The sequence below is a fragment of the Silurus aristotelis genome (assembly GCF_946808225.1).
Source record: "Silurus aristotelis genome assembly, chromosome: 27".
Taxonomy (NCBI): Eukaryota; Metazoa; Chordata; class Actinopteri; order Siluriformes; family Siluridae; genus Silurus; species Silurus aristotelis.
In genome coordinates, this window is record NC_139600.1 from 12,565,880 (window position 1) to 12,577,283 (window position 11,404).

At 36.9% G+C, this 11,404-nt stretch overlaps 1 protein-coding gene across 4 annotated transcripts in view; it reads right to left on the bottom strand.

The window, feature by feature from the left end:
* The window catches only part of LOC310721368 (A-type potassium channel modulatory protein KCNIP2-like), a 181,480-nt gene extending 175,209 nt beyond the window's left edge, over positions 1-6,271 (bottom strand). For 3 of the 4 annotated variants that reach the window (XM_083533019.1, XM_083533020.1, XM_083533021.1), the window contains exon 1: positions 5,768-6,271. In XM_083533019.1, the coding sequence (XP_083389145.1) occupies positions 5,768-5,840 (73 nt within the window). In that variant the 5' untranslated portion in view covers positions 5,841-6,271. The remainder of the gene's footprint in view (positions 1-5,767) is intronic. The other variant, XM_083533025.1, reaches the window with a different exon arrangement.
* Positions 6,272-11,404: the final 5,133 nt, after the last annotated feature.

Here is an 11,404-nt window from a genome sequence, read left to right on the forward strand (position 1 = left end):
CTCAACGCGTTACATTGGCTTGTATCCAAACTGTAGCCGACCAAGTAAGTCATTGTTCACTGTCTTCTTCCTTCCTTTCACAACTAGTTCTCTCTCGTTTATCTTTTGGCATCGTCGTGCATTTAAAAATCACCCGATGGAAGTTTTTTCTCCCGATGCCGTGCAGCTCAGAACACAGGTGGGGTACGGAGACCCTACTACACTACGGAGACCGATGCGTGTCCTGAGATTCACATAGAATACAGATTAACATGCCAGAGGTAGATATATCCTATAGCCTAGATATAGAACAGGAAAAGAACATCTGCTTTTATTTAATCTTGCTTTCTATTTTTATTTTTTTTTGCACAAAGGCCTGTTTGTGAAAGGGCCATGCGTTAGAAGTCAGAAGGCACTTAAGTAAATGTATGATTTTCTGTCTGTCTGAGCCACAAAAATAAAAGTGAACTATTTGTTGCATATTAAATTGCATAGCAGTATACTGCATTAAATCGCATTGTGTTGAATTAAATCAAAATTGGATTGCGCTGCATCTTAATAGGGTGAATTATATCACATCAGTAGCTGCTACATATCTACAAAATGCATCACCCTCAGTTATGGAGACGCACATCCCTAGTGAATAGGTCACTTGTAATATCAGAAAGTTAATTTGCAAAAGACTGTAATATACTTGCGTTAATATTTAAACGTGATGTGTTAACCAAAGCGTCCGTCACGTATTCATGTCGTCTCGATATTTCAGTCTGTAATCCTGCTGTAGAAGCACGTGCTCTGGTGTCTGTTCAGATTCAATCTCCGTGAAAGTTCTGACTTTTGACGGATTGAGTATCTCATTGGATTAATGAACTGTATGTCATCACAGTGGCAATGCTGTCCATACAGATATTTGCAAATCGGGTCAGTGAAACATGCAGTGAAAAGAGGGGAAAAAAAGATTAGCTAGACCACTTCTACTGGAGAAATAGGCTTGATTTGCAAATATGAGGTATGAGTGGTGTCCTCACCTCCAATTTAAACAACTTACAAAATACTAAAACAATAAATATTGAAAGAGATTATTTTTTCCACAGCTAGCAAAGAAAAAATATATTTAAAATAAATGATAAAATAAAATAAAAAGCAGCGATTACGAATTGCAAGAATTTTTGAGTGCTCTGAAAAATAACCCATAACACTCAGCACAAAACTAACTGTATTCAAAGTTAATGACAATTAAATAAGACATAAAAACTAATTAAATAAGACTTAAAACTGATCATTTCAGGAGCTTATTTGGTTGCTCTTTTCCTTCACTATCTTTCAGAGCAGTCTCACTTCACTGATATTCCTGGGTTGTTTCATAATCTTTTTTCCCCCTCCAATGCTTCTTCTTCTTTCTGCTGCTCCCGTTAGGGGTCGCCACAGCGGATCAACTGTCTCCATACTATCCTGTCCTCTACATATGTCTCTTTCAACCCAACTACCTGCATGTCTTCCCTCACCACATGCATAAACCTCCTCCTTGGTCTTCCTCTTTTCTTTCTTTCTGGTAGCTCCATCCTCAGCATTCTTCTACCCATATAACCCATGTCTCTCCTCTGCACATTTCCAAACCATCTCAATCTAGCCTACCTGACCTTGTCTCCAGCAAGGCTTCTGTTCCCTTTACCAACATGCCTATAGAAGTCTGGTCCAATCGCCAAGCTTACATTCCCAGGTATACTCTTTGCCACTTCATTTTTGCTTCTCCTCCAGCTCACTATTTGGGAACATAAGCACTGATGACATTTATCATTACCTCTTCAACTTCCAGTTTTTCCACCAATAAAACAGATTACAATATTTTCGAATGACATTAAAACTATCTGCTTGGCATTAACGTCTCCCCTTCAGTTTACTGTGAAGACGGGCCTTGATCATGACATCCACATGAAAACAGGTCATCTCTTTGAAGCTTTGGTGCCTGAGGCCGATTATTATGATAGGTGAATTTCAAAAGAGGTATACAAAGCCCATTCATACAGACCACCATTTTCTACAAGGACCATGTCAAGGGATCGGTTGTTTGGTTTCACACTTTAACAAATGTATGGAAATATTCAGACACAGAGTCATTGAGAGAAATGTAAAGTGTGAAAATATGTTTGAATCACATACCCTATATGGTCAAAAAGATGGTAGTCAGGTGGTAGTCACTTGAACATCCAACGAAATGCAGTTCTCGAAATTTATTCATCTAACCAGGAGTGCATTGGTAACAGTGTAAATCATACACATATGTACAGGTTGGTAAGGCTATGATATTTGCTAGATATAAAGAAATAAATAATAACAGATAAATGAACAATAGGAATATAAACAAACAGTACATGGAAAGGTGATTATATACAATGAGTGTAATAGTCAAAAGGGTATAATGGTGCATCCTGTCCAGTGTTCATGTTTGCCATGGTTGTTAAGAAAAAAAAGGCTGAGAGCTCTGACCTAGACACTTTTACAATGAACTGATGCGGTATGTGCACTAGGTTTTTTGCTTGACATCAGTCACTGATCTCACTAATGCTTTTATGGCTGAATAGGTAAATGCATGCTGCAAAATCTAGTCCTTGTTCAACAAGGAAATTTGGTCAGGTTCCGGCATTGGTCAGGTACCGGCAGAATTTCGACAATATTATGTATTTTGAAATAATTTCGCATATACTGTACAAATCACAAAATTAGGCCAAAGGCCCAGACTCCTTACAGGATTAAGTGCAAAGCTTTAAAACAACTTTGTGCAGGTTATAGTATTCATAAGCATCTTATGCTTTATTATGTCCCAACATTAGCTGGAATTATTAACCCTGAATGCTGCTGGATACCATAATATTGGTATATTCAAAACATTTGAGAATTATGCCCAGCGGAAGAAACCCCCCAGTAAGAGGTTTGTACAATCTATAAATCCAAACATGTCAAAACTGTACATAGAGGAGTATACAAAACTCTGAATATCTGAAACTTTAAATCTTAATTTAATTAATAATAGCAACCAAGCTGAATTCTCAGATTCAAAGGAGCTGTAAGAAGACTGCAGTAAAACTTTACAATGTTTACAAAGAAAAGGTGGTCCTTTGTGATAATGAAGCTTGATGAGCAAAGAAAGAGTAATCATTAATTATATACAGAATAATAAGATGAAACCTAAGAAAAAGCTAAAGTCTTTATTATGCTATGATGACTAACCAAATGAGTTGGTGAGTTGTGTAAAGGAGGGACTCTTTTTTTCCCCAATTTTGACACTGGTAGTACCATCCTTTCACATGACAGCTAGCATTCTGGAACAAACTACTTAGAAATCCTGCATTGTGATACATGTGAAACCACCACCCTTTTATTAAACTAGTGCTCGTGTAGTGTAGCGCTAATTAGACAGTTGAACAAGCTCGAAAAAATTACTACCTGTATTCTGCCGAATACATGACCTCATAAACAGCAACAAATTGGTAGTGAAATTACCAGTTCTGTCCTCCAAAAGAGGACAGTGTTCCAACAGTGTTCCACCCCATAGAAAAATGTCAACACTTAGTTGAGTCTCAGCTTCCAGCTCAGTAAATGTGTAAACTTGCCATCTCCTCCTTTATCTGGTGTATTTTGTCATGACCCCCGTACCAGACTCAATGCTTCAAACTATTGCCCATGTCTTTTTGGGTGCCCTGGTCTCCATTCACAACCAGACTTAAAATCCTGCAGTATCATCCTGCATTCATGATGGCCCTGATTAAATGACTTCATTCCTGTTACCAAAACATGTTGTATGATTATGTACAGCTGACCTGACAGCAGGTCAATTCAGATTCAGACATTTTGACCCTAATAGCCATCCACTCATCACTGGTGAATTTTGTCAGGAATCTGTTGCTAGGGTTCACAAGTTTCATGTGTCTTGGTGTGTAATCCAATCCAAATACTCCTTTGTGTTTTCAATCTCACTGCAAGGTCTTTTGTGTGTTAATGTGGTTCCCAACCGTTTCTCTTGGTAGTCTTTATCTAGTCAGCAAAGTCCTAGGATTTGGTGCTTTGTGTGTCCCCAGTATAGATAATGATATCGTCTTCAATGTTTCAACGTGGTTACATTTAATAACTGCCCGCGATAAACAAAAAAACGTGATAGAAGCCACTCTAAAAATGCTTTTTTATGTACACAGTACTGTATTAACATTTTACTTCATTTTATAATTAATAACTATTTTTATTAATACATTTTATTATTTCAACATAAAACTCCATAAAAACAATTACCTATAAATAGACCGGGAATATCAGCCAAACAAATTAGTTATGTGGCGAAACATTACCCTGTCCCTCATTTCTGTCCCTTCAGTTTACTGCATTGTTGCATTATCTGAAAGCAAATAATCCACATAAAAAGCCAACTTTACATCTTGATAAATACATATATAAAATAAGATGTGAATAATAAGAATAAAAATATCTAATATATAGATGCATAAAATCATGATATACATATAAAACCAAGGAAAGTCAGTAATATAATATCAGGAAAGCCAATGTGAATATGATGGTGAGAGAAAGTAATGAATAGGTTTGCCCAGTCTAATTATAGAGAATACAATCTGATGCAGTCACACAAACGCCCATTTTCAAGTATACTGTAGCAGAATGGTGGTTTCCTTCAGGCAAAAAGAAGATAATACATCACATTTTATGTGCTTACAATCCGATGCAATGAATGCACTCAGTCGAAAGCAGTTCAGTGGAATTGTCATGATGTCAAAAGTTACCTACTTGATAGATCAATAAAATTGTGATAGATAAAATAAAGAGTATTCTGCTCACAAATAATGCAATAAACACAAAGCACAACTTCATCTGTTGAAATTAGGAGTTCAAGGAACATCTTGAGGTAGATTCAATTCAATAATCTCCTAGACAATAGTGTCTTTTTTTCTTGGTTGAATCAGGTTCATTATTATATTACCAAGATGTCTTTAGAACATCATCTATAAAACATTTTCAAGTACATATTCCTAGTATTACAGAAGAGTTTACCATTTTACAATCCTAAATGTGTACACTGATGCATGAAGTCAGAACTGCAACGTTTCAAAAAAATCACGAGTCTAACATACATAAACTGACAGGTCAAGAATACCCAGATATGATATGCATATACAAGGATGATCCTTGTTAGGTGTGAGATATCCATGATCACTGTCCACAAATTTACACTGCACTCTATCTCCAATAATGCTGTGCAAATTCTAAATGCTTTTGGACCTCTGGATCATAAAAACCAATGTTTTGCTATTCTTGCATCCACTCTATTCACTTCCTTTTCTGGAATGCATCCCTTTCAGATTCAGTGCATCTCATGTGGAATAATCTGGCAGTATTCACAATGTTCTATGATCCCCAGATCATATAGGTGCAAAAGGAATCTCTCATGGGTTGTTCTGAGGAAAATACGCGAACAACATGTTCACACGTGCAAAAGCAATCAATCAGTGCTATGAAGCCAGGTCAGCAAAGAACAGAAGCCTTTGATTAATAAAACACATTCATACATCCACAGAACTGAGCATGCCGGTGTCCTAAATGTGCACAAACAACAAAACATGCAGTTCATTGTGCAAAATGTTTTTCAAAATATAAAAAAAAAAAAAAAAACATATATAGAGAGAAAGATTAATTTATTCATTTATCGATATATTTTAGTATTATTTATTTAGAAAAACTGCATGCTTTATTGTTGTTTTTTTGCAAAACAAATTTCCAAACTTACCAGTAAGCTGGTCGTAGGATCCATCGAGTTCTCTGGAGTCGGATAAGCTTTGGTCCCTGTTTTTTGCCTTCATTCTAATTTTTACTAAATAGCAATATCAATAGCTAAATAAATAACACTTGGCTAAAAAAAAAAATAAAAATAAAATAAAACTTTTTTTTTGTAAAAACATGCAATATAAAACCAAGTGGAGAAGCGTCTGTGAGGGATAATTTCTGTCGCGCGATTTCCAGGTTGGTCTCGCGACTTGGTTGCGCGTGTGCAAGGAACAGTATGGTCGCTCACGCACGCTCGCCCTCCCTCTCTCTCTCTCTCTCTCTCTCTCTCTATTCTCACACGCACGCACTCACTCACTGTCTCATACACTCCTCCAGGTCGCTCCGTAGACGCAGACAGGGCGCATTTCTAGGACGCATTTCTCGCACCGGGGGCATCAGATGTGCACCGGAAAACGCGCGCAATCTGCCTCGTCTCCGGCACAGAGCGGAGTTTGGCGGGGTGCGCGCGCCGCTTGTGCTCGGCAGTTCGGCTCGCGCGCGCGAAAACACCTAAGAGTCCAAACGCACATGCACGAGCGCGCACACATTTTTAAGCCTTATAGTCCTATTAACATACTGTATGTCCAAGCAACAGTTTTGTAAAACATTATCTCTAATATTAATAAAACATTATATATGTATATCATAAAACAAAGCAACATGATGTTTGCAAAATGCTATAAAATAAGAATGTTTTCTTAATAGGTCACTTTTATCAATTTACAAAATGTAAAGTAAATGAATAGAAGAGAAATCCAAATCAAATCTATATTTGGTGTGATCACACTTCCCCTGAAAAACAGTATCGATTCTTCTACACTTGCATGTCCAGGTAGAGTTTTTGATAGAATTCAGTACTATGTGTTTTAACTGTTTTAAAAGCCTTGTTTGCAAGTGATGTACCTCAATCTTAAACCATGGTGCCATATATTCTTCATGAAAAATGCTATTCATGAAGAATATATGGCTCCATGATTTAAGATTGAGCTATACTACTTGCAAACAAGGATTTTAAAACACTTGAAAACTACAAGTGTATAGTGTCCAGATTTCTAATTGTTCTATTGTTGTTTCATTGACCAAATAATCCAGAGATTGAGTCTTGCTACAAGCAGTTTGCATAATCCATGGAACAAAATTTTTTAATAAAATTGTTTTATAACTTACAGCTACAGCATTACGTTATCTATGCTAATAAGTTACAAGTGTAGGTTACAGTTCATCTTACAATTCCTGCCCCAATAAACTCCCATTACTGGTATCAGAAATATCTTTACCTGTAAATAGACTATAAACTTTTGGTTGAATTGGTTGAATGAACATGACACACCACATATGCTATCACGGTATTGTTAATGTAATATTTTGTAAACCACACTCAGAGTCAAGATTCTGGCAAATTGAGACTTGCATGCAAAACTATGCCGAAACCTTCCATTGAGGACACGGAGTAATATATGAATACATTTTGATGCTCTGCAGATATTGTTTCCTCTCTGCTTGTCCCCTCAAGCACACGGCAGACCATAAAGAAGGTTACTGAGTACGAGAAAGTCTGCCTGAAGTCACAAGATCACAACCACTAATACAAACATTTTCTCACTGGTGGTCATGGATGCCAGAATAGTAATTGCTCGTTATCTCCATACCAGCATATCTAGTGCAAGCAATAGATTTAAGACCTTAGGACACTGATTCCTCTGCAAAAGAGACCTACACACCATCGGATGGATTAATATAGTCTGCCTTGCTGGAGATACCAACACACCTATATATATATATATATATATATATATATATATATATATATATATATATATATATATATATATATATATATATATATATATATACACACACATTTTTTTTTATATGTCTTGGTCACATGTCTTACCTACACTCTCTACCTTCTTAAAGGGGCTGCTCCGGCCAACCCCCAAGCTAGCAAAATGAACAAGCAACAACACAGTGGATTCATGAGTATTATAATATTTAGAAAATATCAGTTTTTATGTTGGTCATATCATTTTAATTTGTTGTCCAGCACTGCCTTAATCCTGCTGGGCATTGAATTCACCAGAGCTGAACAAGTTGTTGCTGGCACCCTCTTCCACACCTCTATAATGACATCACAGGGCTGCTGTATGTTAGACACATGGTGCTTTATGATGCCCCACAGGTGCTGAATAGGGTGCAGTTCTGGAGACATACTTGGCCACTCCATCGCATTTACCTTCATCTTCCTCAGCAAGGCAGTTGTCATCTTGGTAGTGTGTTTAGGGTCGTTATCTTGTTAAAAAACTGCTGTTCAGCCCAGTTTCTGAAGGGAGGGCATCATGTTCTGCTTCATATTTTTTTTTTTTTTTTTTAACCTTTATTTAACCAGGTTAGTCTCATTGAGATATAGAATCTCTTTTTCAAGAGAGGCCTGGCCAAAATTGCAGAACAAAATAAAATCACACAATCACAAATCAAACAAAAAACGCAAAAGACAACTCAAGTACATTTCAATTTAAATAAAAGTGCCATTTATTAAAACATTTGCATGTGTGGATAGACTCATGTTCTATAGATTTAACATAATGTTTAAAATCATTTAAGGAAATTAGACACTGTAGCTTTAGTGATTTCTGTGGGTCATTCCAAGTTGAAGGTGCAAAAGACATAAAAGCCATTTTGAACAACTCTGTCCTAGCTTGAGGAACATTTAATGAGAGAATTTTCTGGGACCGTAAACCATAAGTACTCTGTACAAAAGAAAGAAATTCGGATATGTAGCCTGGCAGACTGCCTATAATACCCTTATATATAAAAATATAAAGGTGAGTAAGCCGGCAATTTGACAGAGAGGGCAAATTCACTTTGGAGTAAAGTGTACAATGATGCGTGAGAGGTCTGCAATTTGAAATAAACCTTAAAGCTCCATGAAACACAGCATCCAACATCTGAAGACACTTTGATGGGGCATTCATATACAACAGATCACCATAATCAATAATAGAGAGAAATGTGGCATCAACTAGCCTTTTTCTAGCAGAAAAAGTAAAACAAGATTTGTTCCTAAAGAAAAAAACTAGCTTCAATTTAAACTTTTTTACTAGATTCTGTATATGAAAATCAAAAGAAAGGTGCTCATCAATTAAAAATCCTAAATATTTATAAGATGAAACTACCTTAATTGTTTTACCCTGGTCAGTAACAATATTCAGGTCTAACTCTTTTTTCCTTGAGTTTGAAAATACCATTACTTTGGTCTTCTCTGCATTAAGCACAAGCTTTAAATGAAAAAGCTGTGCTTGCACTCTATCAAAAGCAGTTTGCAAGCATTCATGCGCCTTCCTAATGGTAGCTGCAAAACAATAAATGCAAAACAATAAATGACCGTATCATCTGCATAAAAATGGAAAGATGCATGTTGAACATTTTCCCCTAGACAGTAATGTAACAGTAATGTAACAGTAAATGTTGGAATCCATGTTTTTTTCCCAATGAGCCACAGATCCCCAGTACCAGCAGCCCTCATGCAGCCCAAGACTATAATGCAACCACCACCATGCTTGACTGTAGTCAAGAAAAATTTCTTGGTGCTCCTCACCAGGGTGTCACCACACATGCTGAGGCTTCCTTCTGGGACGACAGCCTGCAAACCGACTTGTTGCAGTGATCGACGTATGGCCTGAGCCATAGTGGCCAAGTGGACCTCCTGCTTCTGCAACCTCTAAAGAAATGCTCTTTCTTGAGTGAAAGCACTCGTGAGTCTGTTTTTTTGAAGCAGCTTCTGCACATGACACACAACACGAGGATTTAACTTCTTTAATGGACCATTGTGAGTAAGTACTGTAACTTAGTTTTTACGACATTTCTTATCTTCTTATAGCCTCTGCCATTTTTGTGAAGACCAACCATTCTAATTCTCATGAGGTGCCGTGTTGAACATCTGGTGGTCAGTATGAGAGAATTGTACTCAAAGCACTAAATTTTAACTGCTTTAATACAAAATACACAAATTTGTATGGTCCTGTCAAGCACACACACACACACACACACACACACACACACACACACACACACCATACATAATGTGCTCTGTGTCAGGGATTTCTGCTGCAAGAGTGCCTCTCATTCTTCTAGTGGGATGGGCACTTATTCTGGCAGGTTAAAGTTTGTGGCTCTGTATAATGCATATGACAATTATTTCGAATTAAAAGTTCAACCCTTACTTTACTTCATCCTTCTTTATCTGTTGGCATTAAGCAAGATTTGATTAGAATGCTACAGAATATACCACACAAGCTTAACATGCAGTGGATGTTAATTTACTCATCACATGGATTCATCCAGGCTGCAGTGTGCAGTAGCAACCTTGGATTTGCTGGAACTAAGAGACTTTCTGAAATATGACAAGTAGAGATTTCTCATTTCATAGACAGAAACATAGGACCATTCTAATGAATGGAGTTGGCTTGGTAGCAGTGCTTAAATAAAGAGAGACAGTCAGTGTGATAAATTCCTTGATGACTGAGTGGATAGTGTGGTGGCACATGCACAGGGCATTTGTGGCATACAGGCATGAGATCAGAACACTGCAACCTGGTAAAATTGAGGGTAGTCTAAAATTTTGTATGTTGATTCAGTGATAGTAGTTTGTCTGGATTACAATGTTGTGATAATCAGATACACCAATCATTAAGGCAACTCAAACTTTAAGACTTGTACAGAAACTCATGTAGACCTAACTATAACAATACAATAGTGCAGTGGAAAGCATGGAAGTGTGGCATCTGCACCCAATGGCTGTTATCCCAGACATTGGAAAAGTTTGGCATGAATTATTATTTTTTTAATCAATGGCAATTGTTGTCACTAGCAGAGCTGGACAGCCCTCTGGGACAAAGTAATAGTTTAGGAAATAATAGCGTTGGAACACTGACAGACATGGCACATTAAAAAACAACAAATTATACCTGACATTTATTAGTATTTCTGCCTGTAAAAAATCACTCCTGTCTTTAGTGCAATCATATCTGCTTTTAAAAATATCTTAGCAACAGGTACAAATCTCACTGCAATACTAGTTGACCATGTGTCCCCTGAGGCAAACCATCAACCAACTCCCAATGAGAAAATGAATTAGATAAAAAAAATTACAACAATAAGAACAAAAAACTATAATAAAAAAAAAAAAAAAAATAATAATAATAATAATAATAATAATAATAAGAAGAAGAACATGACACAATCGCAACATCTGACGCATTTTACCAAAGTGTCTATGTATTAATGTACATACACCAATCAAAACATTATGACATTATAACATTATGAGCGGTGAAGTGAACAACACTATCTCTTCATCATAGCACCTGTTAGTGGGTGGGATATATAAGGCAGAAAGTAAAACCTCAAAATTGATGTGAGAAGCAGGAAAAATGGGCGACCGTAAGTATTTGAACGAGTTTGACATGGGCCAAATTGTGATGACTAGATGACTGGTTTGGAGCATCTCCAAAACTGCAGCTCTTGTGTGATGTTCCTGGTCTGCAGTGGTCAGTATCAATTAAAAGTGCTCCAAAAAAGGAACAGTGGTAAACCGGTGACT